This window comes from Anomalospiza imberbis, chromosome 6 (assembly GCF_031753505.1).
Source record: "Anomalospiza imberbis isolate Cuckoo-Finch-1a 21T00152 chromosome 6, ASM3175350v1, whole genome shotgun sequence".
Taxonomy (NCBI): domain Eukaryota; kingdom Metazoa; phylum Chordata; class Aves; order Passeriformes; family Viduidae; genus Anomalospiza; species Anomalospiza imberbis.
The window spans coordinates 7,450,504-7,472,460 of NC_089686.1; the positions used below are offsets into that span (position 1 = coordinate 7,450,504).

Below are 21,957 nucleotides of genomic sequence, written 5' to 3' on the forward strand. Positions count from 1 at the left end.
GTTAAGGGAAAAAAAACCCAAAAATCAAACAAACTCCCACAAACAAAACCACAAACCAAACAGAAAACCACAACTACAAACTGAGCCAAAAAAAACCCCTCCCAAGCCACCTTAGTAGCAAAACATTTGTGGCCCAGGCAGTAAATTTCAGTACATTCTGCTTTAGATAAGTCTTTGCCCACAAAACCTAAAAAAGAATTAGTTTGTTAAAAACAGTTCATTAGATGATACTATTTTACTTTGAAGTTCCTTTTTTTTTTTTTTTCCAAGGACTACTCTCCCATCCTGAAGTTGGGATATAAATGTTCTTAAGGAAGAAGAGGTGAGAGCAGTAGTAGTAGTGGTGGCAGTGGTACTATCTTTTCAAAGTATTAAATTGTTCATACTCATCTGTACAAAATTTGTACACACATCATAGTGGTCCAGGTAACTGTTTTTCTTGGTGAGATGAGAAAGCTGTTGATTTTATATCACCAAAAAAATCACATCTGAAGTCTAAGAAATGAGCTGCTGCTGACCTGCACCTGCTCTTGCTTGGAAACTAATAGTGGATATTGAGATTTTTCTTCAGAAGGTTCCTGAGCAGCTCAGTTGCAGTGGGAGGTGAGGGTCCTGCAGGGCTCTTCTGGCTGCAGGAATTTTGTAAGAAAGTCATCACATGAAGCATCCTTAAAGATTCTCTTCATGGAGGCCATTGACTGAATTACTGACCACCCTGAAATAGGTTTCAGTGCATTTGAGGGTAAAAAAATCATAGAATCATTAAGGGTGGAAAAGACCTCCAAGATCACCAAGTCCAGCCATCAACCACCACCATGTCCACCACTTAACCAAATCCTGAATCTGCTGTTACCTGCAACTCAGTATTTGTTTTATGACATAACTTATATTCTTTCTCTCTTGCTGCTCTGTTTAGAAAAAAAGTGGTAGAGGAAATCCTAAGAATGCCTTCCTATGCTGTTGTTTTTACTCGTACAACTGCTCTTCTTGTCTTTCTTGAATTGTAAAAAAAAAAAAGATGTCCCCTACAGTGTAATGTGCTTTTAGGATAGTATTATGCTGCTAAAACTTAGCAATAGAGGAGACTAATTTTTGCTGTTAATGGCAGTCTGTTTAAAAAGTTGTATCAGTTTTCCTCTTATGCTGATGACTGAGATGTGGGAGTTTGTCTTGTTCCACTGGGGAACTGCTGCATTTTCATAATAATTTTTGGAGTTTCAAAATTGCTGCCATCTTGGGAAAAGACAAAAAGTTGTTTTGTTTTTTTTTTAATTGGAAAGGCAGTTTCCTTGGTGTTTTATCTTCATGTAAAATACATCTTACATCTTGGAAATCTCCTGTTGAAACTGTTGCTGGATCCAGAATGCCTCTGATACATTTGGACTTCAAAGCATGATCTGAAATGAACTGAAAATGTCCAGAGCACTGCTACAAATCAGGCGCCTTCCTTGTGCCGAGCAGTCGTGCTGCTTGTTGATTGAGTTGGAAGGACAGGGAAAGTACTTGCTTATATTTTCAGATCCTGCATTTTACTTGCAAATATAGTCCTTAGAGAGGTCTGCAATCAGGCCTTTTGTTTGCTTTTTTGTTAGTCCAATCTAAGCGACAGGCCTGGCTTGTTTAGGAGAGCTGCAAAGCCTGTCTAGCCTTGGCCAAGTTGGAACAGTTTAGGTTTTCTCCCATCTTTCCAAGCATCCCATTCCTTGCACCTGGAGAACTATTTGGCTGACGTTTCACCTCGGTGTGGTGAAAGGCTGCCTTTCACATCCTCAGAAATGGCTGGGGTTTTTTAGTCTCTTGTAATCTCCAGTGTCATGGTCTTTGTCATGGGGTCGTAAAAGACTTTAGGGAAGAGGTTGGCAGTGCTCTGATCCCCAGTTTCAGCCTAGTAAAATAAAATTTTTAGCATGCCTTGGGGTGTGTCCTGCTGTTAAACAAGGCTGGTGTTCACTGAAGAGATCTTGGACATCTGAAGAGCCAGGCTCTTTATAGGAGTGTTCAGCAGGAAAATTACCAGCAATGAATGTAATTAATGAAAATGGGTTGTCTCTACTTGATATCAAGAAAAGGTTTTTCACTATGAGGATAACCAAGTGTGGAAAAAGGTAGTTTAGAGCAGTTTTGAAGTTTTCATCCATCAAGGCTCTCAAGATCCAGAGCAACCTGGTCTGTTCTTGTGGCTGAGCCTGCTTGGAGCAGGAGGTTGTGCTGGAGACCTGATGGAGATCCATTCTCACCTGAGCTACACTGTGGTTCTGTGTAAGGGAAGAGGAAGCCCAAGAAGTGAAAATCAGTAACTAGTACTTGCTCGATCGCTCTTCCACTTCAAAACACAACTCTCACCCCTATTTCTTCATCTGCAGTTTGTCTAGTATTTGCTTGTCTAGAAGGATTTTTATTGTGAATTACTTTTGAACACTTGTTTTCCTTTATTTACTATAAAGGCAGCATTGGGCTCCCTGACTCCTCTATGATTATTGGAAATTTTTACTCTTTGATTTCTTGCATAGGTGGTTTGATAATGGCTTATTGTACTGCTGTGGTATTGGAGGAAGAACTCCAGGACTGCCATGGATGTGATTAGCAGGAGAGTCTCCTTTGGAGTCCCATGGCTGAAGGCAGTGCTTTAAAGCCCAGTATGAGAGGGAAGCTGCTTAATTTTGATTTGTGCCTCTTTTGATCGACAGCCTGACAAGCTGATTTTGGCACTTGTTTGTATTTTAGTGTGTTACCTTTTGACTGCTCTAAATGCAGTCTGGATCAAAAAAAAAATAGGATGTTTTGGTTTATTGCATGGAGATAGGTAAAATAGATTATTCTTTTAAAGACTGTACTGGTTTGCTTCAGTTTTTTATACCCTTTGTTCATTTAAAGTTATTAACATGTTGACTGTATTTGCCTTTATTGCCCCTATGCAAATTGCTGTTGATTGAGTTAATTTAAACAACCTGTTTGGGACCTTCAGGCATTACTACACTAGAAATGTTAATAATGAATCAAATAACCACAGGTGCCTCTTCCCCCAGCAACAGACACTCTCCTTAAAAACTCATTTGCTTTTCATGCTTGCTTAATTATTTAGGCAAGCAGCCATGGATGTTTCACAGTGTGAATTCTCATTGTGTTCCAACTGCCCGGTCTTTGTCTTTCTAGAGGAATATCTTAACCACTGTCACCATTTGTAGTACTTTGCCAGAATGCCACACTATAGTCTTGAAAAGCCTTTTTGGAAATTGCTTGTAGAAGGGTTTTTCTTTTATAACTTTATAACTTACAGTCAAACAAAAAGTTCCATTCAATGGTAGCAGCTTTATTTTTTTGCTACTCTCCAGAAGTTAGCATGACCTGGTAACCTGGTAACTGTATGAATGGGAGATTCTCTGTTTCCCCAAGAGAGTTTAAAATTCGGGGAGGTGTTAGACTGACGAATTCCTGTGTTACTGGAAATGAGGTGTTTGTTGTTGTTTCTGAAGGTGGAAGTATATTGGTATTTGTGAACAGATCGGGCATGATGTGAAAGCAAGAGGAAATTATGAAAGGATAAGAGTCTCTCTGGAAGCGTCCCTTTGAAATCAGTGTCTGATGACTGACAGATGTGAAATGAAAAGACTGTCTCCAAAAAATACTGTGAAGGGCAAAGAGCATAACAAGTAGAAGGATCTTGTTGTGAAGATTTGACTGAATAATTGGAAGCCATTCCTTCACTAAATGCACCTTTAAATTAACATAATGTGTTTGATAATGAGAACAGAAATTAACTATTGGTAAAGGACAACATCTTAGAGAATCTTAAGGTCTCCTGTAAAAAGAAGTTTTTGCAGTGCCTTGGTGAGCACATAGTTCTTTGTCTGAAAAATGTCTTCCTACTAAAGAAGCTGCTTGGTTTTTTGTTTTGCCTTTTCTTTTTTTAATAAAAAACCTGTGATGGGTCCACGTGCTTGTAAACTTACTCTGTTAAATATGAGTTGAATGTAAGAGAATAGAGAAGGTAAAAACTATGGGGGTATGCAGATATTTTAAAATCTCCTCTCTAACAGAGGTTGACACCCCTCATTTGCATTAGGTATTGATGCTTAAACCTAGTGATTGCATCAAGTTTAGAAAATTTTAATGTATGGTGAAAATCTGCAAAAAAAGAGCACAAATCTTATGAAAGTATATAGAGCAATTGTCTCACTTCAGCAGTTTTGACTGGGGAGAGTTTGAAGAAATACTGTTTTTCAGTAGATCCTTTTAAATTAAGGGGAAAAGAGGCTGAAGTTGATGTGGTAAGCTTCAAAGCTGCACCAATTCAAATTTAAGCCAGAGACATCCTTTTAGAAGGGCATTTTTGTTTATTCACCATTCTAAGAACTCTTATAAAATTAGGTTTTATAAATGCAAATGTCATATGATTCTAAATTTGCAATGTTAAGCTTTTGATGGATTGGAGTATATGAATTTTTATAAGAAGTTCTTAATGAAGAAAGAACTAGAAATTAAAGTAGGCCTCTAAATTAATTCTCCTAATTTTCTAAGCTTAATGGAGTGCAGAAAAACCAAATGATGAGAGTAAAGAAAGACCTCTCTACATGCCTATTTTATATAATATCTCTTCTATCACGGGATCTGTGTGTGCATGTGAGTAATAGCTGAAATCAGTGATAGCGGAATAAAATTTTAGTGAAAGGGCCACCTTCCACTAAACCCAGGAGATCTTAAATATCATGTTTCAGGAGTTAATGGCATTACAAATTTCTGGGTGAACTTTATGCCATCTTTAATTTTTCATTTATGAGAAGTGCCCCAGAACCTGTGAGTATCTGTTAAATTTTAAAGTTGGGAAGCATATTGTTTGAGAGGGCCTGAAGTCTTTTTTCCTACTGATTTGCCAGAAAAACTGGAAGCAATTAAATATTCCTGATTCTTTTTGTGACCCTGGCATTAAAAATGTGTGAGCTTCATGAGGAAAAAAATAGAGAACATGGACTGTACTGTATATTTTGCTTTCTTTATAAATTGGTAGTAAGCAGAAACTACAAAGCAATGGGCTTGTGAGCAAAAGAAAGAAATTCCCTCATTTACCATTTCTGTTTTAATTCACTATTTTGTGCAAATACACTGCCTACACCTTGAAGTCAGTCATAAAACACTGATGATGTGGGTGAAGTGGAAAAGCAAGTTAGATTTAAGTACATTACTTCTCAAATAAACCATAGATCAGGAGTTAGTCCAAGGAAAGGAGGATAAATAGTAACTGAGCACATTTATTATTCATTTGTCTTTGCTTTAGATTTAATTTGGCAATCACTTTGATTGTTAGAACTTCACTAGAAAAAAAAATACCTGCTTCTTTATGCCTCTTCATATTTATTTGCTCTTTATTATTGCGTTTATGGAAAGTTTGCTTGGGAGGGGTTTCTTAGAGAGTGACGTTGTTTGATGGTGACAAACATCAAGTGTTTGGATGTCGTGACAAGGAAAAAGGCTAGAAGGAAAAAATACTTGTTTGGATTAGAGTTTTATGTTGGTTTTTTTTTTTCTAGACTAATATGAGAGAACTAGATGAGTTTGTGACGCCTCTAATGGAAACGTCATATGCACTTGGCTCCACTGAAGTAACTTTATTGATTTGTGCAGTGAAATCGTCCTTGCAGAACAAGATCTAAGTGATGAGGTTCAAGATTTATAGTAACTTGGTCGGCCAGCTTAGAAGGCTGAAATTACAGCCAAACACTCATTCTTTATGTTAATATTTTTTAGACAAAAGGTCAAAACAACCCTTTTTGAGCTTGCAGTGAATCTAAAGCCAATTGAAATGCTGCAGACATTTTGCTTTAGTGATATCTGTTCTGTCTCAGCGGCTCATGGAAAGTCACATGCTCTCAGGCTCCAGTATGAATTGCCAGAGTCAGTAGGTGTGTATTTTTTTTCTGTATAAAATTTGGTAACTTATTTCCTAGAAAACAGACTTCTCATTCAGAGGGTATATTTTGCTCTTTTCCTTCCCCTAGAATAGTGCTTCTATGTTGTCTGCTATTTCAGGAAGAAAAAGAGCAGTAAAATTTAAGGCTATATTTTTCCATCTTCTAGGCCAGTCCAACCATTGGTCAGATACAGAATGAAATACACTCATTTCTCAATAAACATGGAATGAATTACCATCATATTACATATAATTGATTGCACAGTCACTTTCAGGATATGTTATCATTCTGAGGATATCTCTGAAGTTCTAATTTCTGATTTTTAAATATATTTCAGAAAAATACACATTAGGAGCATTTTCATGTAAACATTTTGAAGGGCTAGGTGAAAATATGTCAGTTGTTTGGGGGTTTGGTTGTTGTTGACATACATATATTTTAGCTAGGTTGGTAGAACCATCTATACACTTGGGAGGAAAGCCTGCTTTTAACCTAATGGTGGCAAAGCTCTTTGATGAAATGGAAAGAGCAGTAGTTTTTTAATTCCATAGGCTTGTGCCATAATCGTAACTCAGTTGTGTAATTGACTGCTAAGTGAACACCTTCACTATCCAGGCATAGGAAAGAGAGGGGCAATTTTGTTCCATAAAAGCAAGAGCATATACCATTGTTCAAAACAAACCAAAAACCTACTTGCTTGGAGTGTAGGAGGATGGAGTTTTTTATACTAACCTTGACCTTTACATATGCCTTGGGGGAAGCAAGGTGTTCACGGAGCTCCGTGGGAATGTTTGAGACTGATTGGGAACTGGAGTATATCCTGCCTATCTTGCTGACCACAAAAACACATCTTAAGATAGAGAAAGAAAACTTCCTCAGACTTGTAAAATACAAATATGGTTGTCTGTGCTATAAATTGCAAATCAGAGTATGAAGAGTAACTCCTACCCTCAATTTACATCCTCCTGGGTGCAGCAGTGACAGAGGGGATGGGAGCAGAGCTCTGTCCCTGGTGCCTGAGCAGGTTTGGTGTGGTTTAGGGCTTTTCTGATTTTTTTTATTTTGTGTTTTTGTTTTGTTCTTAATGTTTTTAATGTGATCTGAGGCAATGTCCAAACAGCAAGATATGACAAATAACCCTTGGGGCATGTAGCACCACTCCTTGACTTGGTGAAAAGTTTGGTGGTGTGCTTGTGCAATATTTAATTATGCCACTACAGTTGATCATGCAGAACCGAAATTTGCACTGACTTGTATTTGTTCAGGTTTTGTAATAGTACAAGATAAATGACACTTTATATATACTGATATTATATTTAAATCTACTTAATGCCTTATGATGTAACATGACAACTGAAAAACTGTACTACAGAGCAGTTATTGAGCCCACTGAAGAGCATGATGAACAATTTTTATAATTTTTTCAATATAAACTTATGCTTTGATTTACATTGCTAATTTGTGCAGATTTTGACAGGCACTGAGTATTATCCTGTACATATGAATATTGCTTGTATAACTTGAATTTTTTTAAGCAGGTTAAGATTTCAAAAGTTGGGGTTTTCTCCTTTCCATATAAATGTTCTATTAAAAACATTTGTGGTTTATGATCTACATAATGCTTTTTTTGTCTTTTAATAGGTGAATGTCTATGTGCTGGGAAAAACTTTCCTTGTGTTGGCCAGAGAACTCTGCATAAATGCTCCAGCCATAGGTATTTTTTTAATAATTTTTTTGACTATTTGAGTATTTTTTTTCCTATGGTTGCTTGAAAAAAAAAGATGTATGTATGTATATATACATAGTACTGTATGTTAATACTCAAGTAGTAACTTAATAGTGAAGCTGGAATCAATCCAGGCAGAAAGAATTACTGACTGTAAGAGCCTGTTCTCCTTTATGGAAGAGCTTTTTTGGAACTAGGTGCTGTTTTCTTTTGCAAATAGTTTTGTTGCTTTTTCCAAGAGTAATTTGGGCTATACTAAGACAATGGACTGAAGTGTAACAAATTTGTGTGTGTCAGCAAGCTCCTACAGGCCTGTCATGCTTCAATTCCACAGATGCAACATTTGATAAGTATTTGCCAAATTTACTATCTATCCATCACCTGTAGCTGAGCTGTTCAGTGCTTGAAATACAAGTGGCTTGGTGGAAAATGAGGAGCAACTTTTTCCAAACATGTGAATAACTTCTAGTAAGTCAACGCTGAAATTGTAACTGTAATAGGAACGTGGGGTTTAACCTGTCAAAAAGTTAAACCCCACCACCTAGGGAAGCCATTCTGTAGGTGTGGGTTTAAGCCAAGGGACTTTGTGCCAATTCCAGTTAAAAGAGTGCATTTATAGTGAGGTCTTGTGACTGTTATCCACCTCTGTGTAGGAATTATCTGCCTGCATCTTTACCCACTCTCACTCCCACTCTCTTTAATCTGTATGGAGAGAATCAGATGGCTGTGTTGCAGGAGGACAACACAGGCACACCCCTTCAGCTGAGCTGGGCTGGCACAGGGCTGCTGCCTCTGCAGCAAGGGGAGCAGCAGCTCGCACACGGAGCAGCGCCACAGCAGCACCCGGGCGCGCGGCACCGCGCAGCACAGCTCCAGCTCTGCTACTGAGGTCTTGTTCTCAGTAATGAGGTCTTGTTCTCAGTAATCCATTTCCCTTCTTATTTTTCGTTACTTTCTTGGTCTTCTTTTTTAGAGAGAGAAAACAGGCAGGATTTGCATTGCAGCTTAGTTTCAAGGTGAAAATTAATGCAGCTTGAGAAAAGGCAAACATGTTAGATGTAGAGGTGCTTGTTCTACACCAAAAAAATACTGGTTTAGACTGCTGTTTGACTACTCTCTTCCAAGCTCATCCTAAGAATTATGAAATCCAGTAAATATTTTTAATTGGCTCAGCTATGATGATAAGACCTTTGAGAAAAAACTTCTATCACTTTCTGAGGAAAGTACTGGCATAGAATGATTGCTGATAGTGCCTGAGAATGTGTTTTCAAAAAAAGAGCAGGAGGAAAGATCCAACACCCTTTTTTTTTTTTTAAGGTGGCTTATTGCTAATTAGTAATCTTAAGTGAACCATCTTGCAAGTATTTTTCTAATGCGTGCTGCTCTGTATAAGGATGGGATGTAAATTCAGATAGCGTCTGCCAGTAATACAGCCCTGGGCTAAATTTGTGATGCAGCCCTGTCAGTGAATTAATTAACTTCATCTGTGTGTCTTGACTCTGGCCATTCAAGAGGGGATGTAGTTTGACAGGTGCAAGTGGCAGTGTTGCTGTTTGGTGGGCAGGCTGGAGGTTAACAAAAACGCTGCATGTGAAGGGGCAGTAGGAGTTTTCAAATATAACCACAGGATGATTTTGATCAGCTTTGATTACACTGATGGTTTGTCTATCTTCAACTTGGCCAACACACAGAAAACCCTCAAATGTCAGCTCTTTTTCTCGTGAAGGGAAAATAAAGGCTGCTGATGGATAGTTTCAGTTACCAAGAGAGGGAACCTTCCTATTTGCTGGGTGTGGATGCATACAGGGACCAGACTACAGTGTCATCACCCCTGTTAGATGTATATGAATTAACACACATGAGCCATAAGGTCAGCAAAGATCAAGTACACAGGATTTAGGGCAAGTAAAAACATTTTATATTTCACAGATTCGTAAACTGCTCTAGTTTAGAACATTCTGTTTGAATCAGCTGCAGTCTGCAAGTTAGTTATCTATATACAAAATAAATGCACAGTACGTGCAAAATTTAACATTTTTCTGCATGTTGCAGTCTTAATAATTAAGTCAAATAGCTTATGAATAAATAAAATAAGATTAAATTCAAGAGCATTCCTTCACTTATTTGTATAGCCTGATGTAGCAGATAGGTAAGTAGCATAACATTCCATACTGCTGCAGAGTTCATAGTAAAACTGAAAAAATCCCTTAATGTGCATCATTGCAGCACTGGAATACAATCAAGGTGAAATGCATCATGCATAGAAAATGAGCTCAGGTATTTGTCCTCCTTGTACTCCGGTTCCATTAGTACTGTCCGAGGAGCACTGGAACTGGAACGTCACTTTCCCGCACTGCACTTCAGTCATTCCCTCTTGTCCAAAGTAACTGAGTTCGTTACCATCAAGAATAGCACTTACATTGTAAAACGTGTCTTGCTCAACCTGCACAGGGTGTTCAAACCACACAGAGAAGGTGTTACTGGAGCCGTCGGAGGTAAACTTTGTCAGATTTTGAGCAAGGACAACGCCTAAGCGCTTCAGTTCAATTTTGACGCTGTATTCAGCTTTGCCACAGCTTGACCCATACAATCCCAGTCCTGCTATAAATATCCGTTTGTCTACGGCAAACTGAATACTGTCACATCGCCCCCGGTACCTCCACTGATTGCTGCGATACGCAGACGACTGAAACCGATGGCAGCGCTGAGGCACGAGTCCTTTTCTTTTCGTCAGGGGGAACTCTAATTTGGGTTTATTTGCGGCTGTGTACCATAGGAATATGTTGTGAGTCTCCTCAAGGGTGAGGATGTCGGACTGGGCAGCTCCGTTGGCAAACTCTTCCAAAGTCATGGTTGGAATCCGCACCAAGTACAAAGCTTTCCCTAATACATTCCTCTTGTTGCGCGGCGTAACCGGCAGCCCTTGCCTTTTGCATTCAGCCTCTGCCCAGTTGAGAACAGCCTCGAAAACTACCACTTCCTTGGTGTTGAGTGCTTCCCGGGTTACAATGATCTCTAGTGTTTGTTGATCTATCTCACAGAAGCCCTCTGACTTCAGTGCCATTTCTGCCTGAGCATCAATCACTTCCCAGCAGCGCTGCGTCAGCTCTGGCTCCTCGAAGAGCCTGCTCTGAGACAGCAGGACACAAGCGTTCTTCGCTTCTAAGCTGGTCTCCAAGAAATTGACGCAAGCCTTTGCTAGGGCCGGCACGATGTACTTCTTGGCAGCATAGAGTGTAGCCAGAACTGTGTCAGCTTCCAGGTCTATTTCATCACTATACATGTATCTAGATTGGGGGGGGGGGGGTGAAAAAAAAATTAGTTTCTCAGGAAAAAAAAAAAAGTAGGCCATGAAAATAATCTATATTCGTCTTTGCTGGCAGTGAATCTGACATTCAATATTTGTCAGCACATTAAGTAAACAGCATTAAGTGCATATTGCACAATGTCAATTAGGAGATGTATATTTTATAAGCTACTTTGATTCTGTCCGTGTAATTAGCAGACTTGTAGTGGCCACTTACTTTAATAGGATTAGAAAGGCTGCAGGTTCCACATCTGGTATATGGATTTCAGATTTGACCTCTGCGAGATCGCCATAAAACATAGCATAGAAGACAGAGCTACCAACTGCCAAAACATACTGGAAAATAAAGAGAGAGAAGCCTCAGTAACATGGATCAGGAACAGCTGAGCGTGCAGGCTTTCCTAAAAGCTACATTTAGCGAAAGTTACAAGCTGCAGTGGAAGCAGAACACTGCCTTAGACTGCTCCCTTTAATTGCAGTGTATGTGAATTACTTCTGGGATTAGACAAGAGCTATAATTAGGAAAAAAAAGTGGAACCTATTTGTAAGGCAGGGGGAGAAGGCGACCTGCACAGCAGCATTAAAAAGCCAAAAATTATCTGCACAAACCTTATGGGCAGGAACTTTCTTGGATGCCCCTGGCGGGCCCACGATGAAGTGAACGTCAGCCATGAGTTCGTTATTGAACATCAGCGCGTTCCTGCAAGCAGGGGAGGGGGGAGAAGCCCCGTTAGCCGCGGGCTGCCCCTCGCCCGGTGCCCCAGCCTCCCGCCGGCGGCCCCCGGGGCTCCAGCCCAGCCCTGCGCTCACGCCTGGCCGGGGCGCAGGTGCACAGGGCGGGCGCCTCTCTCTCTCTCCCGCCCGCCCGGGGAGGGTCCGGCGGGCCTGGCCCTTACCTCTCCCGCAGCGTGGGATGGAAGGATTGCCAGTTGGCGCTCTCCAAGTTGTTGTTGTTGAGGTTTTGGAGCTGGGGCGGCGGGGGCGGCTGGGCGCTCTGCTGGAGCTGCAGGGCGTTCTTCTTGCTGTTGGCAGCGGTGGCGGCGGCGGCGTTGCTGTTTGCAATGTTAGTGTTGGTGCTGGCAGGGTAAAGTTCTGCAGCCATCTTCTTCTTCAGGGACAGGGGCACTATCTCATAGCATCCTGGCACCTTGCCGTTTGACCTCACACTCTTTTTGGACTTCTTTAAGGTCTCTGGAAGCAGAAGAAAAAAAGTCAAACACTTCATGATCCTGCCATTGAAGCAACCAGGGGGCAGTGGCATGAGCAAGAGAACTAACAGATCCCAAATGCGAGTCCCACTATCGGGATATTTTGTACGCTTCTAGATGCAGGGTGGCCTTTGGATTTTTTGGAGTGTGTGCCCGCTCTTTGGTTACCGGCCCGACGCACCTTTCCAGGGGGAAAGGGGTGATGCTGTGTCGGATCAGTGCCAGCGCTCACCTTGGCTTGTGGGGGGGTCCCAGCCTCCACGGCACTGCCACGACTGCAGCGGGGAGCCCGAGCAGGGCCGGCAGACAGTTCCTTCCCCAAGGAACGGGGAGAGAAAAATTTAAAAAGAAAAAAAAAAGGAGAAACAAACAAAAAAAAATTCCAAAATCCAGCAGCAAAACCCCAGGAATCCGGCAGAGGCGGTGGGTCAGGAGCGAGAGTCAATCCACAAATCCTCCGAGTGCAGCAGCCCGGCGAGGGTGAAGCGCAGCCAGCCGCCCGATCCCCGCTGCCAGTGCTCCGCTCTGTCCTTCCCGGCCCGGCGGGGGCACATCCGCGGCGGCCGGGCCGAGCCGAGGCGGCGGCTCCCTGCAGTCCCGCTCCCGGGCGGCCCCGCCGCCGCTCGCACCAACTTTGCTCCGGTCTCCGCGGCGGCCGCCGCCGCCGTTGTTGCTGCTGCTGCTCCTCCGCACTCCTCCCGCCCGCGCCAGGGGCGCTGCTGCCCGCGGGGCGCCCCGGCTCCTCCGCGGCGGGCGGGAGGGATGCGGCGCTGCCCGGGGCGCTCCCTCGGCGGTGGGATGCAGAGCTGCGCGGCCGGGCTCGGCGCGGCTCTGCCGGGCCCTGCCTCCGCCTCCCGCACTAAGAGGCAGCGGCCGCGCCGCGCGTCACGGCCGCCCGCGCCAATGGCGAGCGCCGGGGCGCGGCGGGGAAAGGGCCGTCCCCGCCCGCCCGTCACCCGCCCCCCCGCGCCTACGTGCGCAGCGCCGAGCGCCCGCCGGGAGCGAGCCCCGCGGTCCCCCACCATCGGTGCCCCCGCACCGCCCGGTGTCCCCGCTCCGACCGCAGCGGGACGGGCGCGGAGGGACGCGGGGCAGCGCGGGGGGACGGCGGCGGGGCGGAGGGGGCGGCCCCGAGCGCGCAGCGCCGTTCCCGGGCGGCCCGGGCGGGGGCGCCGCCGCTCCGCGCTGCGCTGGGCGGGGGAGCCGCGCTGCCCCGCGGGGCCGCCGCCCGGGGCGCGGGGGGCACGGCCGCGGCGGGGCTGCTCCGGACCAGGGACGCTGCTGGGCTTCCTCCCCTTCCCCGCAGCCGCCCTGCCCTCCCTGTGCGCGCCGTCCCCGCCCGGGCCGTCCCGCCCATCCTCCGGGATCGTTCGGCGAGGACCGTCCCCTCCTCTGTGCCCGTTCCCTGGGGTGACGTGCCGCGGGGATCGGCTCTCTCTTCGCTGCGGGCCCTGCCGCTTTCAGTAGGAAGCACTCGTTGGAGCCCAACTCGAAATTGTTCTTACATCCCTCTTAGTGACTGTGTGGCATCAAAGTTCTTCCAAAATTTCAAGTTCCAAGTCAGAATTGGGATCAGGAGAGAAGGGAAAGTCTTCAGCAGAACACATGCTCCTTTCTTAAAACATGAAATAATGCTTTTCTTGTGATCTGCTTCATGGCCTCCAACATCCCCTGTGTGGATAACCAACGGAGTTTTTCCCGACTGTACCTTGCTCCCGTGTGGAGGGGTTGCAGCCCCAGAGGTCACCCAAAGTCAAAGGGGACCCTCCTGCGAGCAGGGCGCCCTCGGAGCACCCGTGCTGGTTTGGTGCCCCTGGAACGAAGCAATGTGTTTGGGGTTTGCAGCTGCTATCAGTTCTTATTTATTTATTTTCAAACGTTTGCATCCGTGCAGGACATGTATATGCAAACCTGGGCTTAGCCTCTGATTTATATATTCACTGTGCTACTTTTTTTGGTTTCTTTAAGGCTTGCTATTTAAAACCCACCCACGTATTCATTTTCTGGCTGTTTGATAGCTTCAGAATTCAAATTAACGATGTGCAATGTTTTGTCAAATGACCTGTGGGCATTAATGCCAGCACAAATGTCTGAATGGCTACAATGCAAATGTGTAAATGCTCCCGAAATTCAGCTCTGAAACTCAGCTCCAAAGAGAGAGCTGAGAGTTGCTCCTCGCAGTCTGGTGAGGTATGTGGTGAATAGAATGATGGTAATTCTGGTCCAGTTGGTATATTACTAAACTAGCCAAAGTTTGGTCCTGTAAAGTTTGGCTCCACATAAATAATGGATTGATTGATGAGTGGTAACTGAAAAGGGAGTTTTGCTAAAGGTGAGCCTATTTGTTTGCATCGTGTATTAGTGTTATTAATTCAATCCAATTACTAGAGGGTACCCCTGACAATGGTGAGTGTAATTGTTGTACCTCTTCAAAGCGAGCTATTGAAGGTTACTTGATTTGTGCTAAAACAAATAACAGGGTTACAAAGAAAATTGCCAGGGGAGGGAGGTCTTGGACTGTACCTCCCTTCAAAGATGCCAGGTGGATTTTACCAAAATACCCCCAGTGGCAAGGTTGAAATATCTTCTGGTTATAGTATGTCAGCTAACAGGGTGGCCAGAAGCATTTCCAATTGTTTCAGCAACTACAGGATTAGTTATTAAAGTGTTTTTGGAACAAATAATTCCAAGATACAGGATTGTGGAAGCAATAGACTCAGCTAGTGGAACTCCTTTTACAGAAAAGATCCTTCAAAGGGTTTGACTACTTTAGGAATACAGTGGAGTCTCCATATCCCCTGGCACCCCCAGAACTCAGGCTGGGTTGAAAGAATGAATGGAGAAATAAAGAGACACCTTTTGAAGCTGGTGATAGAAACTAAGATGCCGTAGATACATCTCTTGCCATTGGCTTGGGCAAGAATAAGGGCCAGACCCAGAGGAGATATTTAGTTGTCTCCCTTTGAACTGATGTTGGAATTCCTTACTCATGTAATTCTCATCCTAGTGGGGGGATGGAAATAAGTGATGTATGTTTAAAAAAATATGTGGCCAGCATACTGTCTGCTCGGTTCTGGCGGCTGCAGGAGCTGAAGCTGGGCACTCTCTGGATAAGAAGAGACGGAAAAGCAAACCAGGCATTGCTATGTGTTCCTGTAGTGCCAAGAGGAAAGTTTAAATGTATGTTGAACCCCAGGCTATGGCTTCTGAAAGGTTGGGGTTTTTGTTGTTGAATTTGGATTATGTCATTTCTCTAGAGTAGAACTTCATAAAGTCATACTTGGAAGTGCAGAACACCTGTCCCTAGAATCATGGAGATTGGTAAAGTTCTCCTAAACCTTTAAATTTTTGGGTCATGTTTGGGAGGGAACGGCAGCCTGGAATTTCTTCACTTTTGGGGGAATTTGAGGTTGGAAGTTATTGCTTTATAAGTGGCTTTCATTTAAATTCTTCTGCGGGGCTGACAGGCATTATCACCTATGGTGTGATCTTGGTAATTATGGATAGCAACAGGGCATCATTGTTAGAACTTGGTGCTAAATGAAACTGCTTTGATTAACTGTAAATCCCTAAGATTTTGACAGTATTTTGAGCTGAATGTTCATCTTTATCGGTTTAAGTGCCCACGTAGGGGATCAGCAGAGGAAATTGAGTTGAGACTAATAGTTAACAATTTACCGTACATCATGGATTTTCGGTCAAGTGATAAAAGGCTGGCAGGAAATGAGAAATTGATATCTCAACTAAGAGTAAACATGTGTTAAGTGTAGCTTTTACAAGATTGTTTGATAAATTATAAATTGGTTTAGGCAGAGCACAGTCTGTACTGACATATTTTGGTTAGTTTGAAGCTGTTAACACCAACGCCTGAAATAAGTTTATACATCTGGAGGCAGATCTGTGGCCGATGTAAATTGTCATAGTGCTAGTGATGTTAATTGTGTTCCAGCACTTCATGCTGATGGAAGTCTGCCTTAGTGTCTGTAATAAACAGTGTTCTGTATTCTTGGAATATGAGTCTGAGAAGCGGCTGGAATTAACTTTGAAGGTAACTAGATTTTTGTTAGGGAAGATTTAAGCAAATTAATTTATTTTCAAGCTTAGTTGGTAGTTAGGTTTGAGATGAAACATGCAAGTTATCTTGTTACTTTTTGAAAGTTGTTGGAAGAGAGATGTTAGACGTTTTGGGAGACATGTTAGAAGTTTTGGGCCGAAATCGTGTCCTCATTCATCAAAAGCATTTGTAAATGCTTCACTTTGGGCATGATTTCCCTGATTCCAGTGTCACTGCTCACATGTCACAGTCAGCATGTGCAGCCTTGGATGCTGAAAAGCGTGTCGGTGCTTTGTGCAGTGCTTTAAAGATCTCCTGTTTAGAGAGCAAGAAATTATTTTGGTTTAGGTTATCTAAGAAAGTGCTTCTAAAGCTTAGTGGTGGAGGATCTGCCCAGCAGCACAGTCTGTGTTTGCTGAGGTGAAGCTGGACAAGCCCAGCAGCCTCGCTGCACTGCATTTCCTAAATCGGTGTTAGGGTTACACATAACTGTTACTTTCTGTTGCAGATCCATGTTTGTATATTCCCCGTTTTGCACACATGCTGGAGTTCGGGGATAAGAACCACGAGGTGTCCATGACGGCTCTGAGGCTGCTGCAGAGGATGAAGCGGGACTGGATGCACACCGGGCGCCGACCCTCGGGGCTCTGCGGGGCGGGTACGGCTCAGCCTGGCCGTGTCCCTTCCCCTGCAGCACGATGGATGGGGAAGCCTGGGCCAGATGAGGCCTTCCCCTTCTCATTGGTGATACCCACCTTCTAGGGGTTTTGTTCTGTCAGACAGATTATATAGGTCTTCATCGAAATAGTTTCTGAAAGTATAACTTTGTTTTTGCCCTTGCTCCTGCAGTACTTGTTCAGACCCTTTGTAGCTTACAGTTTGAATTTTTTTTAAGCTCCTTTCTGGTGCTTTTCTTGCCCCCACTCTGCAGGCTCTATCTGCTAAAAGGTTTTTTTTGTCAGCTAAAATGACACCATTAGTACAAGCACTTTGATTTGTGTCTTTACACAGAGTCTTATGCAAGTAGTGCCCTCTTTGACCTGTTTTGTGAAACTATTTTTCTCTCTTTCTTCAACTTTTTCCAAGATCCATCGCTGTCATGATGCTTGCATAAAACCTCTGGGTTTGGGAGGGCCAGGTTAAAAGATAGTAGCCAGTGGGATCAGAGTAATGAAGAGTGTAGGTAGTCACAGAGTTCATGTATGTGCTTTATTTTATTTGAAAGATCTTACATGTTTATACATGAATGAGAAGTATTGCTCAAACCTTTGAGAATCTAGGACTATGCAATTTTTTTTTTACATTTCTAGCCCCTTTTTGTTAATAGTACTTGATTGTTGCACATTGCTAAAAGTTTGAATATAGGCTATGGGAGAGCAGTCTGCTCTTTGATGTGCTACATGGGCTATATCCATACAACCAAGTAATTTAATTCAACAGACACGGATCAATAGATGGAAGCAGGTGGTGCTGAGCCCCCTCCATCCATCCATCCATGCAATATGCAGCTCACATGTTGGACTGTGGACTGGGTTAAGTTTGGTTCCCTGGCTTAAAAGTCTGTGTCACACATAGCTCAAATGACCAATTGTTAGTTCAGCCCTGATGTTCCTGTTAGGAGCACTTTAAACACACACCAGAAGTGGAGCTCTGGTTTAGTTTCCTCTATAAAAAAGCGCTTTTTAATGCTTTAAAACTGCTCTATGCAGTGAGCTACTGTATGATGAGTGGGGGTGGTGCTTCAAAACAGAGCTGGTGCTCTGAATCAACACAGCATGTAAATGCAACTGGTTATCTGGCTGTGTAGAGGGTCTTGCAGGAGAGCACTTGGGCACTAGCAAGACAGGGATAGTAGTGGCAGCAATGAGGAGACCAGCTTAGGCACATTCAGTGTTTCTCTGGAGACCTTTTTACTTTGGACAGAATTCAGTGAGTTCTGCTAAAAAGGTGGTAACTGAAAATAAGTGGTCATTGAAATATTCTTGTGCTGTAGATAACCATGGTTTCCCAAATGTTAAAGCACAGAATTTTTCAAGGTGCAACTTGCACTTGGCTTAGCGGGTAGAAAGCAAATGTTGTGAAGTCAGGTCCATCACCAGTATTCAGGGACACAGCTTAGCACAGGCATTTACAGCTCTTTAGCTGAAGACAGGGACAGAGAGAGGGTATAATTGCCTGATTGTTTTCTGCTTTTCTTCAGGAAATTTCCCTCTTTTTGATATAAACTTTCTCTGCTTGTTCTCTAGCTCTGCTAGTGGCAGCAAGAATGCATGATTTCCGACGGACTGTTAAAGAGGTCATCAGGGTGGTGAAGGTTTGTGAGTCTACATTAAGGAAAAGGTCAGTGCAGTCTTACTGCTTTTATCTTTGGTTTACAGTACTGAACAGTGATATAGCCTAAAATAAATGTATATTGGAGAAAAGTAGGTTATTTTTGTAAGTGCCATGAATCAAATAAGTATATGTTTTAGCTGGCCATTTTAAAGTACTAACACCTTGTCTTTTATGTAAGGCCTCAAATGCTCTGCAAAGATGGTAAGGAGCACTCTACCTGTTTAACAGGTGAAGACTTGAAGGCAAAATAATGCTATGTCAGTAATGTTAACAGTATTGTCATGTCCTCAGAAAAAAAAAATTATTGATTCTCAAAGCTGACAGTCTACTGTGAGATTTTTTTTTCATTAATCCAGAAGCCAAGTGATGAAAAGTCTTGTCTTTAAGCTGTTATTGAACAGAACTTTTCAAAATATTTTGCTGAAGTGTTCATTTTTGGTAGTGTTGCACTGCTAATAAATAGAAGGCAGCGCAGTGAACCTGATGATAAGTTCAGTGAAGGATCTCCTGGGAGTTTCCCAAGTACCTTTTTATTTTTTTAAAGATCAAGTAGTATTTTCCATAGTTTAATGATGTAAGCAGTTACCCGCTTTCTGTCATTTTACTTTTGAAAAGTTGTACCATACTCTTTCCCCATAGGTTGAGTTAAAAGTGACCTAACAAAAATACCATGATTTCTGTTGCCCACAGCTGGAAATTCTTCTCTCACCAGTATATTCTGATGTTTGTTCCCCCAAGGTGTGTCTTTAGAAAGCTTCCTTAGTGTCTCTCTTCACCTTGCTGGCATCAGCTTAAGGACATCCAACTGAGCCTAATACTTGTTAAAAATATTCACTTATTATTTGTGGAAAATGTTTTTGTCCCAGGTCTTCATTGGTGGAACAGGAATGATGTTATTTTCCAACTATGCGTGGGTGGTGTAGGGATAAATTTAAAGTGTTGTAAATGCTTCAGGGTGCTACAACTATAAGGATGGAGCAGTACCAATGCCACCTTTTTTTCTCTGGCCAAAAGGTCATGTGTTTCAGTTGTGCATTTTGTATGATTAATGAGTTATGCATCACAATCTACTCCAAGATGCTTTGGTTAAATAGCTAAAGAGTTTGTACTTACTAAGAAAATAAGCATAATAAATTAGAGTTGGAAGGGAAATTAATTTGAGCAATTGTTTCAAGCGAGAAAATCTTACTTCAAAATTCATGCTTTGAAATGTTTACTCAAGTCACACACATCAACTAAAATGACAGCCTTATTTACTTTGACAGGGTAAACGTGACAGCTGAATTATTTTCAGGCAGCTATAATTACAACTATTTATCACGAATCTATAAATTTGATTGATGTTTTTCAAATAAGAGCACGTTATATAGTATTTAACGAAGGCAAATAAAAAAGATACCTTTGAATAACTCTTTCTGCACTCTAGTGTTTTTCCTCTTCTTTCAAGAATTCCTTTCAAAATGCCATCAAATAGAATTTGTCTAAATGAATAAGAACTTATTTCACATTCTTAAAAATTCCTTTGCTTCTCAGTTTGATGTGCAGTTTTATTTCCTTTTAATTATAGTTACTCTGGTTGGTAAAGAGTAGCTGCTGCTGTGTTTTATGAAGGTGTTGGATGCTGTACTCACTGCTGATGGCTTTGCCCTGACAGCTCCAGAAGTGAAACCCAACACGAGTCCAGATAATGCTGACACTTGAGCCTGCAGGATCTGCTGTGTGGTTTGATTTAGCTCCCAGCTGGCTTCCTGGGGAAGCACAGACCATTGGAAGCTGGGTTTGCTTTGGTGCCCGCGGCAGAAATCCGCAAGGGAAGGCCCCACATGATGTGTCTTTGCCTGGGGGGGGACAGCAATGTGTGCATGAGGATGCAGGAACGATGCTCTTTAAGAAATCCTGACTGGGAATTCCTGGGAATGTTTGGGGAAGACCCTCAGCAAGGGGTGGCAGCCCTTCCCTGAGAAGGGCCCTGTTTCTGGTCCTGCAGAGCAGCTGGTGGGACTGGGTTAGTTCACCCTGTTGTCCATCAGCTGGAGAGCACCAAGCCCTGCTGCCTGGAGGCTGTGTCCTCTTTCTCTGCTCTGAGCTGGAGGGATAGCTCTTAGGAGGAGGTTCACAAAAATGTGAAGTATCTCCAGGTCATAAAAATTCACCACCTGGTCATCAGGGGAATCTGTTTTGGAAGGAAAAAGCGACAAAGTTTGGCCCACATGTGCTGTCACGCATCTTCCAACCAAGAGTTCTTAATTTGGCACAGGTTTGCTTAAATAGCAGTGCTTGTTTATTTTTAATGTTAGTGGGTTTTTGGTAATATTGGTAGAGAAAACTTTGTAGTCACTTTGCAGGGCCTTCTAGCTTTATGTTTTGAAGCACACAATTAAAATGTAAAGCTTGTTGCTGTTGTTGCAAGTGAACTTATTAAATATTAATAAATGCACTGATAATTCTATCTCATTTCCAGTCTAATTGAAATTATATTAACTTATATATCACTTTATATATTCAAAGTACAAATATTAGCTAATTAGTCAAATTGTTATTTTCTATGTAATCATCTGTGGAGGTAGCAGAAATTAACTTTTAATAAACCCAGTCCTTTTATTTAGTTCAGTCCTCACATTTGTGCCTGTGTTCAATGCACCTGTCTTCACCTCTGTCTTTTAGCCTTTAAATACTCTGCCCCTTCATCTTTTTATTCACCTCTTGCATGCTTTCTCTGCATTCTACATTTTGTGTTATCTTCAGTAAGAGTATTTTTTGTGATACTTGTCCAGAAGTCTTTGTCCATTTTGCATTATCTAATACTGTGCAGTCCTTATGCCTGTTCAAAGATCTTAGGCACTTCTTCCAAAGAATTAAAAAAAAATCAGCTTATCTTAACATTTGCATTTTGCTGCTTTGACTTGTTCACTTTATTTTTAAATTGAACTGCTTTTTGCATTAAAGAATACTTCTCAGTTCCATAAAGTACTATCTGCTAAAAAACTTGTTTGTGATGAACTTCAGAAGCTGTAAAGCTTCATTTAGAAGAAATTGGAACAAAAGGCCAGAATGGGTTTAAATAGCTTGTTTTTGAGGTGAATGTTTCTTTTTCTCACAACCTCATTTTTGGGAAAGAAGACAAGACTTGTTACGGAGGAGCTTAATTTACCAGTTGTAGATGCTGCAGGGACTTTCATAAATGGGGTCCTTTGCTTATATCTTGGGGACCCTGTTATGGCTGTTTCAACGACTGAGGTGGTAATTTTCTGGAAAAATTAAAGATTTATGTGCAGAGATAAATGTCCTGAATGTACTGCCTGCAGCTTTTTTTTTTTTTTTTTTACATTTCTGTAACATGTGGCTGGCATAAACCTGGTGTCTGTCTCAAGCTGGACAGATGCCTGAGAGAGCAGGCAAAGATAGGAGCCAGTCTGTACATG

The 21,957-nt window shown here is 42.4% G+C and overlaps 2 protein-coding genes across 4 annotated transcripts in view; one reads left to right on the forward strand and one right to left on the reverse strand.

Moving 5' to 3' along the window:
* BRF1 (BRF1 RNA polymerase III transcription initiation factor subunit) overlaps positions 1–21,957 on the forward strand; it is a 172,409-nt gene that overhangs the window by 69,740 nt on the left and 80,712 nt on the right. Inside the window, exons 5-7 of one of the 2 annotated variants that reach the window (XM_068192214.1) lie at positions 7,548–7,620; positions 16,710–16,859; positions 18,448–18,541. In XM_068192214.1, the coding sequence (XP_068048315.1) occupies positions 7,548–7,620; positions 16,710–16,859; positions 18,448–18,541 (317 nt within the window). Of the gene's footprint in view, positions 1–7,547; positions 7,621–13,960; positions 14,338–16,709; positions 16,860–18,447; positions 18,542–21,957 lie in introns of those variants that run through there. The other variant, XM_068192216.1, reaches the window with a different exon arrangement.
* On the reverse strand, positions 9,528–12,996 carry BTBD6 (BTB domain containing 6). 2 transcript variants are annotated; one of them, XM_068192218.1, is made up of 5 exons: positions 12,380–12,996; positions 11,836–12,130; positions 11,549–11,639; positions 11,157–11,275; positions 9,528–10,919 (listed from the first exon to the last, which is right to left on the reverse strand). In XM_068192218.1, the coding sequence occupies exons 2-5, from the start codon at positions 12,039–12,041 to the stop codon at positions 9,887–9,889; spliced, it is 1,449 nt and encodes a 482-aa protein (XP_068048319.1). In that variant the 5' UTR covers positions 12,042–12,130; positions 12,380–12,996; the 3' UTR covers positions 9,528–9,886. The 2 variants fall into 2 exon arrangements, with proteins under 2 accessions (XP_068048319.1, XP_068048318.1); XM_068192217.1 differs by having other exon boundaries at positions 11,836–12,996.